The sequence below is a fragment of the Ambystoma mexicanum genome, chromosome 2q, assembly GCF_040938575.1.
Source record: "Ambystoma mexicanum isolate Mex_15411 chromosome 2q, UKY_AmexF1_1, whole genome shotgun sequence".
Classification (NCBI taxonomy): domain Eukaryota; kingdom Metazoa; phylum Chordata; class Amphibia; order Caudata; family Ambystomatidae; genus Ambystoma; species Ambystoma mexicanum.
The window spans coordinates 1,480,406,537-1,480,431,929 of NC_090924.1; the positions used below are offsets into that span (position 1 = coordinate 1,480,406,537).

Sequence of the window (25,393 nt, forward strand, 5' to 3'; positions counted from 1 at the left end):
ATATCAGCCCCCCCACTACCCCTTCCCTTGCCATGGTGGCTTTTTTTCATTCATGAATGTATTTAATGTATGTATTTATTTTGTTGCTTAAATAGCGCGCCAAGCCCAAAGGCATCTGGGCGCTTTCTTACAGGTAAGGTCCTCTAGAATAATAGATACAGTTCGTTGAGGTGTGATACATTATTTACATGGATACATAGATGAGTCCTAAGAAGATGTACAACAGTCATGCGTTAGGTAGGTTAGTTACCCAGGATTTGTGTAAAGAGTTCCGGAATGACAATACCTTTCTTTTTTTTAGCACCCTAGGTTCCCGATTTGGTAACTGTTAGGGAGATTTCTCACACAAGTGCTAAATTCCCTCTACCTTAGAGCCCTACAGCACTTCTGCTATATTTTGGGGCTTTGAACTTTTCCTTTTTAATGTGTTTTACTTTTGTGTTCTTTGGTTGTGGAGTTTTAAAACAACTCCATAGGCATAATCTTTTTCTGTGTGTCACACAGCACCTTACGTGCAGTGGCACAGGGATGTCTTTCAGACTCCCCAAGGTGTAAATACCTTCTCTGGGTCTAACTACCGTCTCCCAGAGCATGTAAAATTAAATTGGCTTTACTAGTCTTTTTAAATTTACTGACCCTGCACACACTATCTTCCTATAAAGTGCTGGAGGGGTTGCCTCGCTTTCCCTGAGTCTAAACACTCATGTAACAGTCAAATGTTACCCTTTCACTCGTGAAATGGCTGGTGGCAGTGGTTTAGAACAAACTACCATGATGTTTCCCGACCGCGAACACCGGTAGCTAAAAATCAGGGCAGCCATGTTTTTCAATATGGCACCCAAGACCTATCTGTAAAAACAGACTCTGGTCAACTTTTTTCGCCTTTTCTGTTTGGAAAGGTCTTTCTAGTGTTTGTCTCTGCGCGCCAAACCAATTTTGGTCCGTTTGTTTGTTGGCCTTTGGCGGGCTTCAGTGCTGCTATTGAGAGACATGTTTTTTTCTAGTAAACTGGAAGGGACGTTGCCTAAAAGTACTTATCACGCGTCTATTTCGGTCTTTTTGAAAAAGGGTAAGGACAGTAATCTTCCGGCTAATTATCGTCCAATCAGCCTCATCAATACTGATAATAAGATTCTAGCCAAGGTTCTAGCTATGCGCCTGGTACAGTTCCTGCCTGCTTTGATTGATGTGGAACAATCTGGATTCATGAAAAATCGGTGTACGTCCAGTAATATCAGGAAATTGTTACTTACCATGGAAATGGCGGATAGAATGGACTGTGATGCCGCTGTCTTTTCCCTTGATGCAGAGAAAGCTTTCGACAGGGTCAGTTGGGATTACTTGTTTTCGGTACTGAGGAGGATGAATCTGGGTGAGGGTTTTGTTTCTTGGGTTGCTCTTCTATATGCCAATCCAACGGCTGCCGTTAAGACTAATGGGGTGGTGTCGGAACCTTTTTGTTTGTACCGAGGCACGCGTCAAGGTTGTCTTTTTTCTCCTTTGTTATTTATTTTAGCGATTGAGCCTCTAGCAGTTTGCATCAAAAATGAACTGGTTTTACAAGGTGTTAATTGTTGGGGTGTTATGCAAAAGGCTTGGCTTTATGAGGATAATCTCTTGTTGGTGCTGCAGAATTTGGAAGAGTCCCTGCCCTGTCTGATGAGGATTTTGTCTGATTATCACGATTGTTCAGGATATAAGATTAACCGCTTGAAGTCAGAAGTGTTGCCCCTGTCCAACAGGTGTGATAAGACTCTGGTTACGGGGCTGGGGTTTACCTGGTGTGATGTGCACTTGCGCTATTTGGGGGTGTGGCTGACGTATCCGGTCTCCCTTATGGTTGATGAAAACATGAGTGTAGTGATTCAGGACTGTAAGATGAATTTGGAAAGATGGTCACTGCTTAATCTTTCGCTGTGGGGTAAAGTTAATGCCCTGAAAATGAAGTTGACGCCTAGAATTAACTTTGTATCTAGCATGCTCCCATTGAAAATTAAGAGTGGTTACTGGAGAGATTTGGATCGTCTGGTTCAAGAATTTTTATGGGGCCGAAAACCTCTGAGACTTAGTCTTTGGAAGTTACAGCTTCCAGTCCATTTAGGTGGTTTAGGTGTTCCACATTTTAGGGCCTACCATTTGGCCTTTTCTGCTCATTCTTTGTTCCATTTTTGACAGGTGAGTTGGATAGCTGGGCGGTTTCAGAGTCGAGTGCATATGGGCACTGGGCCCGGAAGCCTTGTTGACCACTAATACAAAGATTCCGGGTGGCAGTCTGTTAACAACGTCATTTTTGCGCAATTCATGGATTGAAGTCTTGTCATTGCTGGGTCGTGACGCATTTAAGTGCAGAAGTGCCTCGATCTGGCTGAATCCTAGAATTAGGGATAATTCAAGGACAGTGTTTTGGCCTGAATGGTTTTTGATGGATATTAAACTGGTTTCTGATTTGGGGAATGAAGATCGGTGGTTGACTGCTGCTGAGATGAGAGAGAGATGGAATTTTGTTGGACTATCGGATTCGGCATATAGATGCCTGAAGAGGGCGGTAGGTGAGGTGGACTGGTCTGACTCTTGGGATGTGAGGGCTTTTCTGACTGAATCAGATGAGAAGGGAGGTGGTCTGGCCAGTAGATTGTACAAGCTAATCGTGTCACATTATCAGACTAATGACAATTTGCGGAGAGTTTGGAGTGAGAGAATTGGGTCTGAGATAGGTATCGATGCTTGGCAGAATATGTGTGGTAATGTCTCTCTGTGTTCGCTGAACCTGAGTGAAAGGTCTCGCCAGATTAAGATTCTGAATCGTGTGAATTGGTGCCCTGAAAGACTTCATAAAAGAGGCATGCCTGACAGTGCAGATTGTTGGGGTTGTGTTCAGGAAGTTGGGTCACTGGAACACATGCTGTGGAGCTGTGTGAGGGTCAAAGATTTTTGGAATAAGGTCTGTGATGTGTGTGGAAGGATAACTGGTGGAGGGTCTGTTCTTGATTTTAGGACGGTAGTCCTATGTGATGATTCAGGGTTGGATGATGTCAGCTCAGCCCTGTAAAAGTGATCTTTAGGGCATTCATTGAGGCCAAGAGATTGATTCTCCGTGGATGGAAAGGTTGGGTCCCTCCGTCCTTCGAGGAATGGATCCAAGAAATGCACTGCCTGTTGAGGACAGAAAAAATGATATACAAACTGAAATGTAAATTGTCTACATATGAGAAGATCTGGAACGTGTTTAACGATTTCTTTTAGTTTTTTTAGTGGCTATTTTCACGCATTCTTGTTCTGTAGTGTTGCCTGCTGACTTGTTTTATGTTTCTGTATTCCTGTATATATCATAAATAATGAATAAATAAAATAAATAAATAAATAAATAAATGTACTGACCCAGCACACACTATCTTCCTATAGAGTGCTGGAGGGGTTGCTTAGCTTCCCCTGAGTCAAAACACTCATGTAATAGTAAGATGTTACCTTTTCCTACTTTAAATGGCTGGTGTCAGCGGTTTAGATCAACTACCGTGATTATTCCCAACCGCTAACAACGGTAGCTAAAAATCAGGTCAGCCATGTTTTTCAATATGGTGCCACAGACCTGTCTGTAAAAACAAACTCCGGTCATCTTTTTTCGCCATTTCTTTTAGGAAAGGTCCTTCCTGTGTTTGTCTCTGCGCGCCATCGAGAAAGTGCATGAAACTTTCCTCAACTTCGAAGGCTTGTCCTGCCCTAAACATTCATCAAACATTTCACCTAGCCAAATTCTTCTAAACTCTGTGGCAAAGACTTAACCGTTATCTACCAGAACTGTGCTTTCCTATACAAAGACTCTGAACCATTGACTCTGGCCCAGGCCTATGAGAAGAATTGCTGGTTGTATTTAACTGAAACCCTTTGCCCTGCCTATGAATGTATTTGGGCTGTCTATTCTTATAACCTTGTATTTTTATCCCTTTAATAAGTATTTGAAGTGCCAGTTTGCTTCCACTTCACAGAAGCTAAACTTGTTCATTTACTTTCCGGTTGGATTTTTGTGGTTTATTAGTGTGTGATATTGAGCTGCTTATGCTAGTGTAATGTTTTCTAACTGACTGAGTAAATAAATGTATACTCTTTTACCAAGAAACCTTGATTAAGTGTTTACTTGAATCACTGTATTAGTTGGTCCTTTGTGTAACTTGTTCTACTGCTCACTTAAACTCTTGAGATAAGTCTGGCTGCTCAGCCATTGCTACCACTTGACTGTGTAGTACAGGCTTGTACCAAAGGTGAAATTGTGCTTAGACTTCTTAATTGCCTGTAGTGTTCCCAAAGGGTACTGCAGGCGATTCTGCCTAACAGTAACCCGGGGTGCTAATGGTGTTAACATTCCGTTCAAAGGGCTAGAACGGGGTTAACAGAGCAGAGCGTTCATTAATAGCCCTCGCTTCACTCAGGTTGTTAACTGGGGCTGTCAGGCAGTTATCCACCGTTCCAGCCCTTGGAACACGGTGTTAACGCCACAGTGACATCCAGTGTCCTATCCTAGTCACCACCGTCTCTCCCGCAGGTCTGCCATCTTTTTTAATTTGGCTACACATATAAGCCGAAACTATTGCATTATTTATTTATTTCATTTGTAAAGCGCACATGCAACCCGGAAGCATTGAGGCGCTGTTGCAGGTACAAGACAGGTGCAGGTTATGGAGGCACACTTAGTCATACAGTAAGGAGTTGGTGGAAAGGCAGGGAGCATAGGTAAGGTTTACTTCAGTTACATAGTGGCAGTGTTGACATACATACTCGTCATACTGCGCATACTGAGGTAGGATGTCGCGGAATAGCTGGCTTGAGGGTAACAGCGGGGGAGTTAGGAGAGGAGTTGAGTTTTGAGGGTAAGGGTGGGGGAGTTAGGAGAAAAGCTGAGTTTTGAGGATAAGGGTGGGGGAGTTAGGAGAAGAGCTGAGTTTTGAGGGCTGTGCGAAAGATCCAGTAGGATTTCTCGGCCCTCAGGGAGTGGGGAGGTGGGAGGGGTCATTCCAGAGTTTGGCTGCTAGGTAGTTGAAACTTGAGCCTCCGGCTTTGCATTTCTTTATTTTGGACACGACTATCGATCATTGTAGGGGTCCTGGTGGGTCTCGAGGAATGGGCTTTGGTGATTCTTTCTGTGAGGTAAGGAGACGCTGTATCGGAGAGGCACTTGTGGGTGATGGACAATGTTTTAAAGTTAATACGTTCCTAGATGGACAGCCATGAGCTTTCCTTCTGGCATTGGAGATGTGTTCTCGTTTGGGGATATTCAGGGCTGATCTCAGGGCATTATTTTGTATAATTTGCAGTTTCATATTTTTTGTGGAGGTGCCTGTAAAGAGGACGTTACAATAGTCTATCTTGGAGCTAATGATGGCCTGGGCAATGGTGAGACCATTGTATTTTGTGTGGAAGGGTCTGACTGCATTGAGGAATTTGGTTGCATAGGCTAACGAGGAGGCAATGGCACTAACTTGTCTGGACAAGGTTAGTGAGGTGTCAAGGTAGACACTGAGTGTCTTTACTGTAGTTGAGACTGGGATCACACACTGGTCGATCTGGAAAGAGGTGTATTGATCGTTGAGTGACTTATGGGCAGAGGGTGTGCCGACAATTATGATTTCTCCTTTATCACTGTTTAGGCAGAGGTGGTTTGCTGCCATCTGTTAGGCGGAAACCTGTGCAGTTCCCTCTGTGACCACTGCAAAAGGTTTAGGACTACAGGTGTTTGGCAGTAAACCCACTTGGTAGCAGTCTGTACCACACAGATTCACTTGGTAGCTGTGGCTGAGCAGTCAGACTTCCCTCAAGAAGAGTTAGGCAGTATGTGGAGTATACAAAATAAGGCAATTTACACAGTAAAACAAGCAAACACGGAACAAGGCTTTGGTGTAAAGCTATATAGTTATTTATTTATAAAAACACATCTATGGAAAACACTCTGGCACAAATACGGCAAACAACTTCAATCACAATTACTATAAGTAAATCAATCCCCCTGACAATAGTTCGACAAGTCTAGGTTCAACTGCATCACTTATTTGCAGACAGAGTTGAATGCTTTAACCTAGATGGCACTCTAGTATTCGTTAGGACGGGAGAGAAAAGGCAGGGTATGAAATCAACTCGGTACCAACACTTTTTCGAACAAATGCAAGGCAAGTAAGGCAGGGTCTACTGTAGATCGCAAAGTTCAGAGGCCGGGCCCACTCGGAGAGAGGCAAGGCGATATGTCCCAAAAAGTATCACAGTGGAAATGCACTTCGAGTCTGTCGCAAATTGTTATAGAAAGGTTGGACCAGTTCAGAACAGAAAGTTAAGAAGGCTTGGAGGTGACCCAATGGAGAGGCGAGGATTCAGACACCTCACGCTAACCGACCCAAGGGAAGCCAGGCGGACACGGTACCTTGTTTGTGGAGAGACCACTCCGGCGGGGGCAGTTGTTCCTGGTGGTTGATGCACGTCGGGCTTTGCCAAGAGAAGAGATGATCTCGTCGTCGAAGGAAAGTTGAAGGTCGTTGCACCACCAGGGAAGAGACAGCCGCGAAGTGCTACGTCACAAGGCACCACCTTTTGGTCGCGGTATAGGGGTAGTGGCTATCTGGTTGCCGGGGTGCTCTGCACGGGCAATTTGACCACTGCGTCCTGGAACGAAGAAAAAGCAAAGGGGACTGGTTGTTCCCACCAGTCAGGGGAAGAGACCCTCCGGCCGGGAGATCTCCTCTGTCGTCGGGAAGTGGTGAGTCGGTTCAGCAGGGCTCCACCGGCGGTGTCGTCGTTGCAGGTTGGCTCAGCTTTACCCTCGTCGGATTCTTAGGTCCTGTGGCGACTTCTGAAGATCCAGTCCCAAAAGCCCTGCTTTTATGCAGAAAACCCCCATTCATTCAGCCTAGCTGTCAATCAAAACATGCTAAGTGGTGAGCGGGGTGGCTCACCACTTGGGCCAATCACACCAGAGTGCGACTTGAGTTGGCAAGGCAACTCAGTCCAGGGTGCCTAAACCCCCTCCCCCACCCCCTGTGGTACCCAGACAGAATGGCACCACTTTGGAGGACTTCTGTGTAGAAGTCCGCCAAAAGTGGAACAAAGGGCTCAACTTTTGGTTTAGGAGTCACAGAGACAAACACAAACGCTATTTTAAAAACCAAGTTCTGGCAGAAAATACCAACCGATAGATTTGTTTAAGACAACTAAACCGGTAGTATGTTAGAGACTAACGAGAAAAAAAGTATTAACCTCCAACAATGGGAAGAATCCCATAGGGTTATATTCGGGGTCGAATATAACAAGTAGTTTCCACTGCCACTGGCCAAAACTCGACGAGGGGGGACGGGACAGTGCCCCCTCGAATAACAGACCCAGGAGTAATCGAATTACCCCTACTAGTACGTCCACAATAGGATGGTTTGTACTAGCTCTGTTAGTAAATTTGGGTCTAGTAAAGCCAATGGTGACTTTACATGCCCGGGGAGACAGTAGTCAGTCCCCGGGTATGGAGTCTATGATGGGGCTCCTCTAGGACGCCCCAGTGTTACGGCACGGAGGGTGCGGGGTAACACACATAGCAAAGCATATGAGACCCTATGGAGTAAAAGACCCCATAGCCCATAGAACACATTGACATTCAAAGGAATTAACCACATTCATGTCCAAGAGTGGGAGAAAAAAGAGTCTCACTCTTGGCAGGATGGAAAAAACCAACCTCCAGAAATCCAGCAAAGCTGCTGGTGGGCTCACTAGGTTAGGAAATTCAGCCTAAACAGAGAATTCTCCCTAACACCATCCATTCCAGGATAGTATAGTAAAGGTTGTTGAGCGTGTTGGAGTCCTCTGAGTAATTACCCGAGAGTGGGATCAGGATTTGTGTATCATCGGCATAGTTTGTGTAGGCTATGCCAAAGGCATCTAAGATGTTGAAGAGTGGCCTGGTGAAGATATTATAGAGGGTGGGGCTATGCAGGACCCTTGGGGGACACCACAGGTGATGGGGAAGGCAAGGCATTGGCTGTGTCTCAGAAGACTCTCATGACTTTGCCTTGCAAGAAGAACGCAATCCAGGAAATGGCAGGTGGGGAAAGGTTGATGTGGGTGGTGACAGAGGATTTGATGCTTGCCCAAGTTGAACGCTGCAGAGGAGGAGGAGGAGGAGCAGGGTGCAATTTCCTTTATCCCTAATCTCATCAAGATGATTCTTGAGATCTAGAAGGGAAGATTCTGTTCAGTGCCTGGTGCCGAGGTATTGGCGGATCTCTAGGATTTTATTGTCCTCCAGTAATTGCTGAACCTGCAGGTCGGCTGCACAGTCTAGAACTTTGAGTAGAAAGGGGACTGTTGTAATTGGCCGGTAGTTGGATGGAATGGCTGGGTCAAGTGAGGTTTTTTTTCAAGAGGGGGAGGACCCAAGCTTCTTTGGGGCTGGCTAGAATGGTGCTGTTGGTGAATGAGGCGTTAATAAGGTAAGTGATGATTGCGGTTAGCATATCCGCACAGTCTTTGATGAGGGATGCTGGTCAAATATCACCTTTGCATTTAGAGGGTTTCAGCCTCCGTATTCGTTTTGAGACTTCACTTTCAGCAAGGTCTCTGAAGTTGAACAGTTTGGTGGAGGGAGTTGTGGGGGGAGGAATCGAGTTGGAGTTGGTAGCTGCAAGATCATTCTTGAATGTGGATTGCTGTGAGAGTATTTTTTGATTTAGGGTGCATAGGGGAGCAGCTTGGATGTCCGAGCACCATTATGTGTCTTTGGTGATGGTGCAGGTGGTGAGGTTCTTGATTCTAATTCCCTGTATATGGTGACGATTTCTTTGGTGTTAGAGGAGGCGTATAAGCTGAAGCTATTGCATTAGAGTACATCGAGGGGAAAATTGCATATGAGGAGGGACACAAAGCTTGTAGGTGTTGTCTGGTTATTTGCTTCTAGCTAGAGTTGTTTTTCTGGACATAATTACTTGCTAGGCGTAACCATGTCTGGAACCTTGAACTAAGCTCATGTTGCACTAACCACAATGTTTGCTTCCTTTAAGTGACTTCTCCTTATGTGTTTGCAAAGTAAATGCATTAATGTATGACCTGTTGAAAACCGCATGAGTGCGCAATAACTGATGATACAATAACATTGTCTTTTCCCTTTCTAACGGTGCTACAAATGTAACCGTGATCAAATATAACAGTGAAAGTGCCCTTTGAAGTGTATTATCAAGTAATCCTGAGTGCTGTCGTATAAACGTCTATTCTGGTGTAAATATAATACATATATACGTTTTATATAAGTATAGGTGTAAGTGCTTCTTGGTTGTGCCTGTCTAGCTAAGATTCAGAGTACTTACCTACAGATCACATCTTCCTTAAGATAAGCCTGACTGCTCTGCCACTCTACCAAGGTCCTGAGCTAGTACAGACTGACACTAAGAGTTGGGGATCTACAAACCACTGGGATAGCTTACTAAAGTCTTACTGCCAGTAGGACTTTAGGAAAACTCCCTTAACACCATGCAGATGGTGAATAGACTTGTGTCAAGCTCTCCCATAGCTCCCTTCAGTATTTCCAGAGGACATTGTTTGATCATAGTCTTGTTTAAGGGAAGTCTGAGCAGGTCGTGTGAGTGAAGCTGGTTTCTGTTTAAAAAACAGGTCATAGCACCTCATATTTCTGACTGGGGTGCTAATAGCGTCAAAGGCCCCTCGATTGGGACTTACTGGATGGCAATGGACCTGAGCCCTCGCAGAAGGCACTTGTGTCAGCTCATGGCACTGGGCCATTAATGGCAAGTAAAGCCCAGTGGAGCAACCATGAAGGCTGTAATAGTTAGCAGGAGACTGATCACGTGTTCCAGGTCACAGTCCCTCAAAGAAGCCCTATGGTACATTAGCTAATATATACGCGATCCACTCTAGAATCCTGTTATACACCGATTTCCATTGGCCGAACAGCTCACCTGATGAACCTATAAATGAGGCGACATGAAAGAATTCTGTATTTATCCAGTTTTTAGAATTGGTACCAAGCTAGCCTTTCCCAGCTCTCATGTGTTCTCGATGGTCCCACTGTGGCACTAAGCTTCAGCGTCTGTTCAGTTCAGTGAGTAGCAAAGAAGAAGTATTGGGCGAGGTACGGCCTGCCTTGGCCTCTAGTGAGCTTCTCGCCAATACACAGTTTAGTAAAGTGCCCCAATGATTGGCTGGATTTGATATTTGCTTCAACACCAGCAGGAGTGTTGCCCTCTCTCTTGCCTCTAGCAACCAGCTCCCAAAGCCCGCGCTGATCTTTGAGGGCAACTGCCATGTCCACATGTGCCCGGGCCTTGAGCCTTGCAGCCTCTCTGGCTTCTTTCCAGAATAGCAGGTTTATATGCGGGATGGGGGGGGGGGAGGGGCGCCTTAAGACATCTGAAGGACTCTCTGTTGCCGTTGGCTTTTGGAGCTTCTTCCAGCAGCTTGTGTAAGCGGTGTGTGCGACTTCCACATTCAATTCCAAAGGGCATTATGCTTTATTAATCACCAGCCACTGCACTGCTTTGTGTTGCTAGAAATGGCTGCCACCTTCTGCGCTTGACGCTGGTTTTAACCATGGCTACTGAATTATTTTTAGGGAGATGGCTCATGTCATACGCCAGCCCCTGCTCCTCCAGCCAAATCATGAAATCACCCACAGCGTTCCTGAATCTAGATTGTGTACATGTACCTGGTCTATCTGACCGAGCCCTCCCATTCAATATTGAGGATTGTGTACGTGTACTTCGTCTCTCTGACAGAGCCCTCCCATTCAATGTTGAGGATTGTGTACATGTTCTTTGTCTCTCTGATGGAGCCCTCCCATTCAATGTTGAGGATTGTGTACGTGTACCTGGTCTCTCTGACAGAGCCCTCCCATTCAATGTTGAGGATTGTGTACGTGTACTTCGTCTCTCTGACAGAGCCCTCCCATTCAATGTTGAGGATTGAGTATGTGTACCTGGTCTCTCTGGCAGAGCCCTCTCATTCAATGTTGAGGATTGTGTACATGTACTTCGTCTCTCTGACAGAGCGCTCCCATTCAATGCTGAGGATTGTGTACGTGTACCTGGTCTCGCTGACAGAGCCCTCCCATTCAATGTTGAGGATTGTGTATGTGTGCCTGGTCTCACTGACAGGGCCCTCCAATTCAATGTTGATGATTGTGTATGTGTGCCTGGTCTCTCGAACATCGACCTCCCATTCAATGTTGAGGATTGTGTACGTGTACCTGATCTCTCTGACAGAGCCCTCCCATTCAATGTTGAGGATTGCGTAAATGTACCTAGTCTCTCTGACTGAGCGCTCCCATTCAATGTTGAGGATTGTATACATGTACCTGGTCTCTCTGACAGAGCCCTCCCATTCAATGTTGAGGATTGTGTACGTGTACCTGGTATCGCTGACAGAGCCCTCCCATTCAATGTTGAGGATTGTGTACGTGTACCTGGTCTCTCTGACCGAGCCCTCCCATTCATTGTAGAGGATTGTGTACATGTACCTGGTCTCTCTGACAGAGCCCTCCCATTCAATGTTGAGGATTGTTTACGTGTACCTGGTCTCTCTGTCAGAGCCCTCCCATTCAATATTGAGGATTGTGTACGTGTACCTGGTCTCTCTGACAGAGCCCTCCCATTCAATGTTGAGGATTGTGTATGTGTACCTGGTCTCTCTGACAGAGCCCTCCCATTCAATGTTGAGGATTGTGTACGTGTACCTGGTCTCTCTGACCAAGCTCTCCCAATCAATGTTGTGGATTGTGTACGTATACCTGGTCTCTCTGACAGAGCACTCCCATTCAATGTTGAGGATTGCGTAAATGTAACTGGTCTCTCTGACAGAGCCCTCCCATTCAATGTTGAGGATTGTGTATGTTTACCTGGTCTCTCTGACAGAGCCCTCCCATTCAATGTTGAGGATTGTGTTCATGTACCTGGTCTCGCTGACAGTGCCATCCCATTCAATGTTGAGGATTGTGTACGTGTACCTGGTCTCCCTGACCGAGCCCTACCATTCATTGTTGAGGATTGTGTACGTGTACCTGGTGTCTCTGACAGAGCCCTCCTATTCAGTTTTGAGGATTGTTTACGTGTACCTGGTGTCTCTAACAGAGCCCTCCCATTCAATGTTGAGGATTGTGTACGTGTACCTGGTCTCTCTGACCAAGCTCTCCCAATCAATTTTGAGGATTGTGTACGTGTACCTGGTCTCTCTGACAGAGCACTCCCATATAATGTTGAGGATTGCGTAAATGTAACTGGTCTCTCTGACAGAGCACTCCCATTCAATGTTGAGGATTGCGTAAATGTAACTGGTCTCTCTGACAGAGCCCTCCCATTCAATGTTGAGGATTGTGTATGTGTACCTGGTCTCTCTGACAGAGCCCTCCTATTCAATGTTGAGGATTGTTTACGTGTACCTGGTCTCTCTGTGAGAGCCCTCCCATTCAATATTGAGGATTGTGTATGTGTACCTGGTCTCTCTGACAGAGCCCTCCCATTCAATGTTGAGGATTGTGTACGTGTACCTGGTCTCTCTGACAAAGCTCTCCCAATCAATGTTGAGTATTGTGTACGTGTACCTGATCTCTCTGACAGAGCCCTCCCATTCAATGTTGAGGATTGCTTAAATGTACCTGGTCTCTCGTACAGAGCCCTCCCATTCAATGTTGAGGAATGTGTGCGTGTACCTGGTCTCTCTGACAGAGACCTCGCATTCAATGTTGAGGATTGTGTACGTGTACCTAGTCTAGCTGACAGAGCCCTCCCATTCAATGTTGAGGATTGTGTACGTCTACCTGGTCTCTCTGACCGAGCCCTCCCATTCAATGTTGAGGATTGTTTACGTGTACCTGGTCTCTCTGTCAGAGCCCTCCCATTCAATATTGAGGATTGTGTATGTGTACCTGGTCTCTCTGACAGAGCCCTCCCATTCAATGTTGAGGATTGTGTACATGTACCTGGTCTCTCTGACAGAGCCCTCCCATTCAATGTTGAGGATTGTGTACGTGTACCTGGTCTCTCTGACCGAGCTATCCCAATCAATGTTGAGGATTGTGTACGTGTACCTGGTCTCTCTGACAGAGCCCTCCCATTCAATGTAGAGGATTATGTATGTGTACTTCGTCTCTCTGACAGAGCCCTCCCATTCAATGTTGAGGATTGTGTACGTGTACCTGGTCTCTCTGACAGAGCCCTCCCATTCAATGTTGAGGATTGTGTACGTGTACCTGGTCTCTCTGACCGAGCTCTCCCAATCAATGTTGAGGATTGTGTACGTGTACCTGGTCTCTCTGACAGAGCCCTCCCATTCAATGTAGAGGATTGCTTAAATGTACCTGGTCTCTCTGACCGAGCCCTCCCTTTCAATGTTGAGGATTGTGTACATGTACCTGGTCTCTCTGACCGAGCCCTCTCATTCAATGTTGAGGATTGTGTACATGTACCTGGTCTCTCTGACCGTGCCCTCCCATTCAATATTGAGGATTGTGTATGTGTACTTCATCTCTTTGACAGAGCCCTCCCGTTCAATGTTGAGGATTGAGTACATGTACTTTCTCTCTGATGAAGCCTTCCCATTCAATGTTGAGGATTGTGTACATGTACCTGGTCTCTCTATCAGAGCCCTCCCATTCAATGTTGAGGATTGTGTACGTGTACCTGGTCTCCCTGACCGAGCCCTCCATTCATTGTTGAGGATTGTGTACGTGTACCTGGTCTCTCTGACAGAGCCCTCCTATTCAATGTTGAGGATTGTTTACGTGTACCTGGTCTCTCTGTCAGAGCCCTCCCATTCAATACTGAGGATTGTGTATGTGTACCTGGTCTCTCTGACAGAGCCCTCCCATTCAATGTTGAGGATTGTGTACGTGTACCTGGTCTCTCTGACAAAGCTCTCCCAATCAATGTTGAGTATTGTGTACGTGTACCTGGTCTCTCTGACAGAGCCCTCCCATTCAATGTTGCGGATTGCTTAAATGTACCTGGTCTCTCGTACAGAGCCCTCCCATTCATGTTGAGGAATGTGTGCGTGTACCTGGTCTCTCTGACAGAGACCTCGCACTCAATGTTGAGGATGATGTACGTGTACCTAGTCTCGCTGACAGAGCTCTCCCATTCAATGTTGAGGATTGTGTACGTCTACCTGGTCTCTCTGACCGAGCCCTCCCATTCAATGTTGAGGATTGTTTACGTGTACCTGGTCTCTCTGTCAGAGCCCTCCCTTTCAATATTGAGGATTGTGTACGTGTACCTGGTCTCTCTGACAGAGCCCTCCCATTCAATGTTGAGGATTGTGTACGTGTACCTGGTCTCTCTGAAATAGCCCTCCCATTCAATGTTGAGGATTGTGTACGTGTACCTGATCTCTCTGACCGAGCTCTCCCAATCAATGTTGAGGATTGTGTACGTGTACCTGGTCTCTCTGACAGAGCCCTCCAATTCAATGTAGAGGATTATGTATGTGTACTTCGTCTCTCTGACAGAGCCCTCCCATTCAATGTATATGATTGTGTACGTGTACCTGGTCTCCCTGACCGAGCCCTCCCATTCATTGTTGAGGATTGTGTACGTGTACCTGGTCTCTCTGACAGAGCCCTCCTATTCAATGTTGAGGATTGTTTACGTGTACCTGGTCTCTCTGTCAGAGCCCTCCCTTTCAATACTGAGGATTGTGTATGTGTACCTGGTCTCTCTGACAGAGCCCTCCCATTCAATGTTGAGGATTGTGTACGTGTACCTGGTCTCTCTGACAAAGCTCTCCCAATCAATGTTGAGTATTGTGTACGTGTACCTGGTCTCTCTGACAGAGCCCTCCCATTCAATGTTGAGGATTGCTTAAATGTACCTGGTCTCTCGTACAGAGCCCTCCCATTCATGTTGAGGAATGTGTGCGTGTACCTGGTCTCTCTGACAGAGACCTCGCACTCAATGTTGAGGATTGTGTACGTGTACCTAGTCTCGCTGACAGAGCCCTCCCATTCAATGTTGAGGATTGTGTACGTCTACCTGGTCTCTCTGACCGAGCCCTCCCATTCAATGTTGAGGATTGTTTACGTGTACCTGGTCTCTCTGTCAGAGCCCTCCCTTTCAATATTGAGGATTGTGTACGTGTACCTGGTCTCTCTGACAGAGCCCTCCCATTCAATGTTGAGGATTGTGTACGTGTACCTGGTCTCTCTGAAATAGCCCTCCCATTCAATGTTGAGGATTGTGTACGTGTACCTGGTCTCTCTGAAATAGCCCTCCCATTCAATGTTGAGGATTGTGTACGTGTACCTGATCTCTCTGACCGAGCTCTCCCAATCAATGTTGAGGATTGTGTACGTGTACCTGGTCTCTCTGACAGAGCCCTCCAATTCAATGTAGAGGATTATGTATGTGTACTTCGTCTCTCTGACCGAGCCCTGCCATTCAATGTTGAGGATTGTTTACGTGTACCTGGTCTCTCTGACCGAGCTCTCCCAATCAATGTTGAGGATTGTGTACGTGTACCTGGTCTCTCTGACAGAGCCCTCCAATTCAATGTAGAGGATTATGTATGTGTACTTCGTCTCTCTGACAGAGCCCTCCCATTCAATGTAGAGGATTATGTATGTGTACTTCGTCTCTCTGACAGAGCCCTCCCATTCAATGTCGAGGATTGTGTATGTGTACCTGGTCTCTCTGACCGACCCCTCCCTTTCAATGTTGAGGATTGTGTGCATGTACCTGGTCTCTCTGACCGAGCCCTCTCATTCAATATTGAGGATTGTGTACATGTACCTGGTCTCTCTGACCGAGCCCTCTCATTCAATATTGAGGATTGTGTACGTGTACCTGGTCTCTCTGACAGAGCCCTCCCATTCAATGTTGAGGATTGTGTACGTGTACCTGGTCTCTCTGAAATAGCCCTCCCATTCAATGTTGCGGATTGTGTACGTGTACCTGATCTCTCTGACCGAGCTCTCCCAATCAATGTTGAGGATTGTGTACGTGTACCTGGTCTCTCTGACAGAGCCCTCCCATTCAATGTAGAGGATTATGTATGTGTACTTCGTCTCTCTGACAGAGCCCTCCCATTCAATGTAGAGGATTATGTATGTGTACTTCGTCTCTCTGACAGAGCCCTCCCATTCAATGTTGAGGATTGTGTATGTGTACCTGGTCTCTCTGACCGACCCCTCCCTTTCAATGTTGAGGATTGTGTACATGTACCTGGTCTCTCTGACCGAGCCCTCTCATTCAATATTGAGGATTGTGTACATGTACCTGGTCTCTCTGACCAAGCCCTCCCCTTCAATGTTGAGGATTATGTACATGTACCTGGTCTCTCTCACTGAGACCTCCTATTCAATGTTGAGGATTGTGTACATGTACCTGGTCTCTCTATCAGAGCCCTCCCATTCAATGTTGAGGATTGTGTACGTGTACCTGGTCTCTCTATCAGAGCCCTCCCATTCAATATTGAGGATTGTGTATGTGTACTTCGTCTCTCTGACAGAGCCCTCCCATTCAATGTTGAGGATTGTGTACATGTACCTGGTCTCTCTGACAGAGCCCTCCCATTCAATGTTGAGGATTGTGTACACGTACTTTGTCTCTCTGACAGAGCCCTCCCATTCAATGTTGAGAATTGTGTACGTGTGCCTGGTCTCGCTGACAGGGTCCTCCAATTCAATGTTGAGGATTGTGTACGTGTACCTGGTCTCTCTGACAGAGCCCTCCTATTCAATGTTGAGGATTGTGTACATGTACCTGGTCTATCTGACCGAGCCCTCCCATTCAATATTGAGGATTGTGTACGTGTACTTCGTCTCTCTGACAGAGTCCTCCCATTCAATGTGGAGGATTGTGAACATGTACTTCGTCTCTCTGACAGAGCCCTCCCGTTCAATGTTTGGATTGTGTATGTGTACCTTTTCTCTCTGACAGAGCCCTCCCATTCAATGTTGAGGATTGTGTATGTGTACCTGGTCTCTCTGACAGAGCCCTCCCATTCAATGTTGAGGATTGTGTACGTGTACCTGGTCTCGCTGACAGAGCCCTCCCATTCAATGTTGAGGATTGTGTACGTGTACCTGGTCTCTCTGACGGAGCCCTCCCATTCATTTTTGAGGATTGTGTACATGTACCTGGTCTCTCTGACAGAGCCCTCCCATTCAATGTTGAGGATTGTTTACATGTACCTGGTCTCTCTGCCAGAGCCCTCCCATTCAATATTGAGGATTGTGTACGTGTACCTGGTCTCTCTGACAGAGCCCTCCCATTCAATGTTGAGGACTGTGTACGTGTACTTGGTCTCTCTGACAGAGCCCTCCCATTCAATGTTGATGATTGTGTATGTGTACCTGGTCTCTCTGACCAAGCTCTCCCATTCAATATTGATGATTGTGTACGTGTACCTGGTCTCTCTGACAGAGCCTTCCCATTCAATGTGGAGGATTGTGAACGTGTACTTCGTCTCTCTGACAGAGCCCTCCCATTCAATATTGAGGATTGTGTACCTGGTCTCGCTGACAGAGCCCTCCCATTCAATGTTGAGAATTGTGTACATGTACCTGGTCTCCCTGACAGAGCCCTCCCATTCAATGTTGAGGATTGTGTACGTGTACCTGGTCTCTCTGACAGAGCCCTCCCATTCAATGTTGAGGATTGTGTATGTGTACCTGGTCTCTCTGACCGAGCCCTCCCATTCAATGTTGAGGATTGTGTACATGTGCCTGGTCTCGCTGACAGAGCCCTCCCATTCAATGTTAAGGAGTGTGTACATGTACCTGGTCTCTCTGACAGAGCCCTCCAATTCAATGTGCGTCAACCCAAGTCATGCAGAAATATATGCCATTCAAAGGAGGGCCTGGAACAATGTCCCCCACAATCACCTTTTCATGGCCTTGACCAACAGTAGCATTTTGTTACGGGGCTGCATTTACTTTTACCGTCAAAAGTGCCAGTAAATATGTTATGGATGACTGAGTGCATTCTCAGAGACCTTGAGCGAGGGACTGATGCCTGCACGTGCAGTCATTGCCTGAGGATTCTGGTGTGCCTCTTTCAATGAAGCCAATATTGCCACTTCTTTATTAAGGGACTTCTACGATTCCTTCCGCCATCTTTGAGCGTGCAGGCGTTCATCAATGCTGCAGGTAAATTTGTTGCTTGAGCTGGCCAATGCCCTGTCGGCAGAGACCTAGCTTTAGAGTTGACCTGCCTCTTTCATTGCCCACTATCCTGGGAAAAGCCTTTGATGTCAAGGATCCCAGACTACTCACCAATAACCCTAGGCATATGATTCGCTGTTGGATTAGGCGCAGTAGGAGGATTCAATTCCAAGGGAACGAATGGAGCGCCCAACAGGGTAAGCTCCATGCTTAAAAGTACCCACAATGCCCCTCGTTAGAGGCTTCAATTTTAGCAACTTTCTTACCTTCACCAGAGACCTAGTTTCCAAGCCAACACTTCTCTCCATCAAGTTCCTCAACATGGCTCTCAAAGACCTTCAGGGTTACTTTCCTCTGCAATGCCAACCTTACCACATGTCTCTAGGAAGGAATAAGTTACTTACCTCGATATGGGTCTCAAAGACCTTCAGGGTCAGTTTCCTCTGCAATGACTACCTTACCACATGTCTCTAGGAAGGAATAAGTTACTTACCTCAATATGGCTCTCAAAGACCTTCAGGGTCAGTTTCCTCTGCAATTCCTACCCTGCCTTACCACATGGAACTAGGGAGGAATACGTTACTTACCTCAAAATGGATCTCAAAGGCCTTCAGTGTCAGTTTCCTCTGCAACGCTTACCTTACCACATGTCTCTTGGAAGGAATAAGTTACTTACCTCAACCTCAGTCTGAAAGACCTTCAGGGACAGATTCCTCTGCAATGCCTCCTTTACTTGCCCCGTGCATCTATGAAGGTATACATTACTTGCCTCAACATGGCACTCACATACCTTCAGGGTCAGTTTCCTTAGCAATGCCGAACCTATCACATGTCTCTAGGAAGAAATAAGTTACCTCAGCATGGCCCTCAAAAACCTTCAGGGTCAGTTTCCTCTGCAATGCCTCCCTTACCTCATGTCTCTAGGAAGGAATAAGTTACTTACCTCAACATGGATCGCAAAGAAGTTCATGGTCAGTTTCCTCTGCAATGCCTACCTTACCACATGTCTCTTCGTATGAATGAGTTACTTACCTCAACGTGGATCTCAAAGACCTTCAGGGGTAATTTTCCCCTGCAGTGCCTCCTTTACCACATGTCTCTAGGAAGGAAAGTTATTTACCTCAAGATGGATCTCAAATACCTTCAGGGTTTGTTTCCTCTGCAATGCCCACCTCACCACATGTCTCTAGGAAGGAATATGTTTGTACCTCCACATGGATTTCAAAGAACTTCAGGGTCAGTTTCCTCTGCAATGCCTCCTTTACTTGCCCCGTGCATCAAGGGAGGAATACGTTACTTCCCTCAATATGGCCCTCACATACCTTCATGGTCAGTTTCCTCTGCAATGCCTACCTTACCACATGTCTCTAGGAAGGAATAAGTTACTTCAGCATGGGTCTTAAGACCTTCAGGGTCAGTTTCGTCTGCAATGCCTACCTTACCACATGTCTCTAGGAAGGAAAAAGTTACCTCCACATGGGTCTCAAAGACCTTCAGGGACAGTTTCCTCTGCAATGCCTACCTTACCGTATGTCTCTAGGAATGAATAAGTTAAAAACCTCAACATGGATCTCAAAGACCTTCATGGGGCAGTTTCCTCTGCAGTGCCTCCCTTGCCACATGTCTCTAGGAGGGAATGTTGTGTACCTCAACATGGATCTCAATTACCTTCAGGGTCTGTTTCTTCTGCAATGTCTACCTCACCTCATATCTCTAGAAAGGAATACGTTTGTACCTCAAAATGACTGCCAAAGACCCTCAGGGTCAGTTTCCTCTGCAACGCCTACTTTACCACATGTCTAGGAAGGAATAAGTTACTTACCTCAACGTGGACCTCAAAGGCCTTCAGGGTCAGTTTCCTCTGCAATGCCTACCTTAGCACATGTCTCTAGGAAAGAATAAGTTACTTATCAACATAGGTCTAAAAGACCCTCAGGGTCAGTTTCCTCTGCAATCCCAACCTTACCACATGTCTCTAGGAAGGAATAAGTTACTTACCTCAATATGGGTCTCAAAGACCTTCAGGGTCAGTTTCCTCTGCAATGCCTACCCTGCCTTACCACATGGAACTAGGGAGGAATAAGTTACTTACCTCAACATGGATCTCAAAGGCCTTCAGTGTCAGGTTCCTCTGCAATGCCTACCTTACCATGTGTCTCTAGGAAGGAATATGTTACATACCTCAACATGGATCTCAAAGATCTTCAGGGTCAGTTTCCTCTGCAACACCTACCTTAACACATGTCTATAGGACGGGATACGTTACTTACCTCCACATGAGTGTGAAAGACTTTCATGATCAGTCTCCTCTGCAATGCCTTGCTTACCACATGAATATAAGAAGGAATAAGTTACCTCAACCTCAGTCTGAAAGACCTTCAGGGTCAGATTCCTCTGCAATGCCTCCTTTACTTACCCCGTGCATCTAGGAAGGTATACATTACTTACCTCAACATGGCACTCAAATACCTTCAGGGTCAGTTTCCTTAGCAATGCCTACCGTATCACACGTCACTAGGAAGGAATAAACTACCTCAGTATTGCCCTCAAATACCTTCAGGGTCAGTTTCCTCAGCAATGCCTACCTTACCACATGTCTCTAGGAAGGAATAAGTTTCCTCCAAATGGGTCTCAAAGAACTTCAGGGTCAGTTTCCTCTGCAATGCCTACCTTACCACATGTCTCTAGGAATGAATAAGTTAAATACCTCAATATGGATCTCAAAGACCTTCCGGGGTCAGTTTCCTCTGCAGTGCCTCACTTCCACATGTCTCTAGGCAGGAATGTTATGTACCTCAACATGGATCTCAAATACCTTCAGGGTCTGTTTCTTCTGCAATGCCTACCTTACCACATGTCTCTAAGAAGGAATAAGTTACTTACCTCAACATGGCACTCAAATACTTTCAGGGTCAGTTTCCTTAGCAATGCCTACCCTATCACATGTCACTAGGAAGGAATAAGCTACCTCAGTATTGCCCTCAAATACCTTCAGGGTTAGTTTCCTCAGAAATGCCTACCTTACCACGTGTCTCTAGGAAGGAATAAGTTACATACCTCAACATGGATCTCAAAGATCTTCAGGGTCAGTTTCCTCTGCAACGCCTACCCTATAACATGTCACTAGGAAGGAATAAGTTACCTCACCATGGCCCTCAAATACCTTCAGGGTCAGTTTCCTCTGCAGTGCCTCCCTTCCACATGTCTCTAGGAAGGAATGTTATGTACCTCAACATGGATCTCAAATACCTTCAGGGTCTGTTTCTTCTGCAATGTCTACCTCACCTCATGTCTCTAGGAAGGAATACGTTTGTACCTCAACATGGCTATCAAAGACCCACAGAGTCAGTTTCCTCTGCAATGCCTACTTTACCACATGTCCCTAGGAAGGAATCAGTTACCTCAAGGTGGATCTCAAAGGCCTTCAGGGTCAGTTTCCTCTGCAATGCCTACCTTAGCACATGTCGCTAGGAAAGAATACGTTACTTACCTCAACATAGGTCTAAAAGACCCTCAGGGTCAGTTTCCTCTGCAATCCCAACCGTACCACATGTCTCTAGGAAGGAATAAGTTAATTAGTGCTCAATATGGGTCACAAAGACATTCAGGGTCAGTTTCCTCTGCAATGCCTACCTTACCACTTGTCTCTAGGAAGGAATAAGTTACTTACCTCAACATGGCTCTCAAAGACCTTCATGGTCAGTTTCCTCTGCAATGCCTACCTTACCACATGTCTCTAGGAAGGAATAAGTTACTTACCTCAACATGGATCTCAAAGGCCTTCATTGTCAGTTTCCTCTGCAATGCCTACCTTACCATGTGTCACTAGGAAGGAATAAGTTAAATACCTCAACATGGATCTCAAAGATCTTCAGGGTCAGTTTCCTCTGCAACGCCTACCTTACCACATGTCTCTAGGAAGGAATACGTTACTTACCTCCACATGAGTGTGAAAGACTTTCATGATCAGTCTCCTCTGGGCTGCGTTGCTTACCACATGTATCTAGGGAGGAATACGTTACTTACCTCCACATGAGTGTGAAAGACTTTCATGATCAGTCTCCTCTGCGCTGCGTTGCTTACCACATGTATCTAGGAAGGAATATGTTACTTACCTCAACATTGATTTGAAAAACCTTCAGGGTTAGTTTCCTCTGCAATGCCCCCTTTACTTACCCCGTGCATCTAGGAAGGTATACATTACTTACCTCAACATGGCACTCAAATACCTTCAGGGTCAGTTTCCTTAGCAATGCCTACCCTATCACATGTCACTAGGAAGGAATGAGTTACCTCAGCATGGCCCTCAAATACCTTCAGGGTCAGTTTCCACTGCAATGCCTACCTTACCACATGTCTCTTGGAAGGAATAAGTTACCTCGGCATGGGTCTTAAAGACCTTCAGTGTCAGCTTGCTCTGCAGTGCCCACCTTACCATATGTCTCAAGGAATGAATGAGTTAAATACCTCAACATGGATCTCAAAGAACTTCAGGGTCAGCTTCCTCTGCAATGCCTACCTTACCACATGTTTCTAGGAAGGTATAAGTTGAATACCTCAACATGGATCTCAAAGACCTTCAGGGTCAATTTCCACTTCAATGCCTACTTTACCACATGTCCCTTGGAATAAATGAGTTGCTTACCTCAACATGGGTCTCAAAGAGCTTCAGGGTAAGTTTTCTTCTGCAATGCTTACCTTACCACATGTCTCTAGGAAGGAATAAGTTACTTAACTCAACATGGATCTCAAAGACCTTCAGAGTCTTTTTCCTCTGTAATGCATACCCCATCACATGTCTCTAGAAAGGAATAAGTTTGTACCTCAAAATGGCTCTCAAAGGCCTCCAGGGTCAGTTTCCTCTGCAATCTATACCTTACCACATGGCTCCATAAAAGACTAAGTTACTTACCTCGACATGGCTCTCAAAGACCTTCAGAGTCAGCTTCCTCTGCAATGCTCATTTTACCACATGTCTCTAGGAATCAATAAGTTAAATATCTCAACCTAATATCTCAGGTCCTTTACCCCGCCAGCATCACACACCTGCACTGCCCACCTGGCAACCCCCGCACTTGGGGACTGTTTCTGTATCCCTACAGTCCCCCTCCCAGCCCTTCATACCTGTTATCTGCACTTATCCATGCACTTGCCACATGCTGGCCGTTTACTTACTTATTGTTATCATCTTTCCCATGTACTGCACTGTCCCAGCCCCCTTCCCGCGCATTTGCGTGATCTGAATGACACCTGGCCTTTTAGGATCATTGTCTGTCCTGCCTTTGTTCCCCTCCCTTGTCTCGTCGTGCCTTGAAACACTTGTGTATAGGTGTATTACATATGTCATATCATCATAAGATGGGTCTCAAAGTCCTTCAGGGTCAGTTTCCTCTCCAATGCCTCCCTTACCACATGTATCTAGGAAGGAATAAGTTACTCACCTCAACATGGGTCTCAAAGACCTTCAGGGTCAGTTTCCTCTGCAATGCCTCCCTTACCACATGTCTCTAGGAATTAATAATTTAAATACCTCAATATGGATCTCAACGAACTTCAGGGTCAATTTCCTCTGCAATGCCTCCTTTACTTGCCCCGTGCATCAAGGGAGGAATGCGTTGCTTCCCTCAATATGGCCCCCAAATACCTTTAGGGTCAGTTTCCTCTGCAATGCCTACCTTACCACATGTCTCTAGGAAGGAATAGGTTAATTCAGTGTGGGTCTTAAGACCTTCAGTGTCAGTTTCGTCTGCAATGCCCACCTTACCACATGTCTGTAGGAAGGAATAAGTTACCTCAGTATGGGTCTCAAAGACCTTCAGGGTCAGTTTCCTATGCAATGTTTGCCTTACCACATGTATCTAGGAAGGAATAAGTTACTTACCTCAACATGGATCGCAAAGAACTTCAGGGTCAGTTTCCTCTGCAATGCCTACCTTATCACATGTCCCTTCGAAGGAATGAGCTACTTACCTCAATGTGGATCTCAAAGACCTTCAGGGGTCATTTTCCCCTGCAGTGCCTCCCTTACCACATGTCTCTAGGAAGGAATGTTATTTACCTCAAGATGGATCTCAAATACCTTCAGGGTCTGTTTCCTCTGCAATGCCCACCTCACCACATGTCTCTAGGAAGGAATATGTTTGTACCTCAACATGGATCTCAAAGAACTTCAGGGTCAGTTTCCTCTGCAATGCCTCCTTTACTTGCCCCGTGCATCAAGGGATGAATATGTTACTTCCCTCAATATGGCCCTCAAATACCTGCAGGGTCAGTTTCCTTTGCAATGCCTACCTTACCACATGTCTCTAGGGAGGAATAGGTTACTTCAGCATGGGTCTTAAGACCTTCAGGGTCAGTTTCGTCTGCAATGCCTACCTTACCACATGTCTCTAGGAAGGAATGTTACGTACCTCAATATGGGTCTCAAATACCTTCGGGGTCTGTTTCGTCTGCAATGCCTACCTCACCACATGTCTCTAACCACATATCCCTAGGAAGGAATAAGTTACTTACCTCAACATAGTTCTAAAAGACCCTCAGGGTCAGCTTCCTCTGCAATCCCAACCTTATCACATGCCTCTAGGAAGGAATAAGTTACTTACCTCAATATGGGTCTCAAAGACCTTCAGGTTCAGTTTCCTCTGCAATGCCTACCTTACCACATGTCTCTAGGAAGGAAGTTTACTGCAGGTCTCTCCTGAAATGTGACTGTGAATTTTAATGCAGGACCTACGGAGAGCCAGCGGCCCAATGCAGGGTCTCCCTGAAAGGTGACTGTAATGGCATGTAGGTGGGTCTTGTAAAGCTTGACATCTGCCATGTGGGTACTCTCTTAGTGCTGTGTAATATTGTTTCACTTTGATGACCCTGGGATCTGTTCTTCTTTACAGTAACCCCAACGGTGCCGGTCTGTGCGAGTGGCCCCTCTACGGCCTCACTGAGGAATATCTAGAGATCAACCTGCAAATGAAGGTGGCAAGCAAGCTGAAAGATCAAAGGGTGACCTTCTGGACCCAAACCCTCCCTAAAAAAATTGAAGAAATCAAGAAACAGAGGAAGGGTGCATAACTCGGAAATGTGAAAAGTGATATTATGAAACATGCATTAAAAGCTATTACAAACTACTTTGGACTATTTTTGTATGTTTTTATTGTGTTTCTACCTGTAAAAATGCTGCAAAATATGCTTGAAAAATGAACGAAAAAGAGTGAGCCACCAGGGTCTTCAGCAAATATAGCAGCACAGACTATATTTAGTTTCATGGTGTTC

The 25,393-nt window shown here is 45.9% G+C and overlaps 1 protein-coding gene across 1 annotated transcript in view; it reads left to right on the forward strand.

Annotated features, from left to right (window-relative positions):
- LOC138570298 (fatty acyl-CoA hydrolase precursor, medium chain-like) overlaps positions 1–25,248 on the forward strand; it is a 373,857-nt gene extending 348,609 nt beyond the window's left edge. Inside the window, exon 13 of the mRNA XM_069649072.1 lies at positions 25,015–25,248. Coding sequence (XP_069505173.1) covers positions 25,015–25,192 — 178 coding nt within the window. The 3' untranslated portion in view covers positions 25,193–25,248. The remainder of the gene's footprint in view (positions 1–25,014) is intronic.
- Positions 25,249–25,393: the final 145 nt, after the last annotated feature.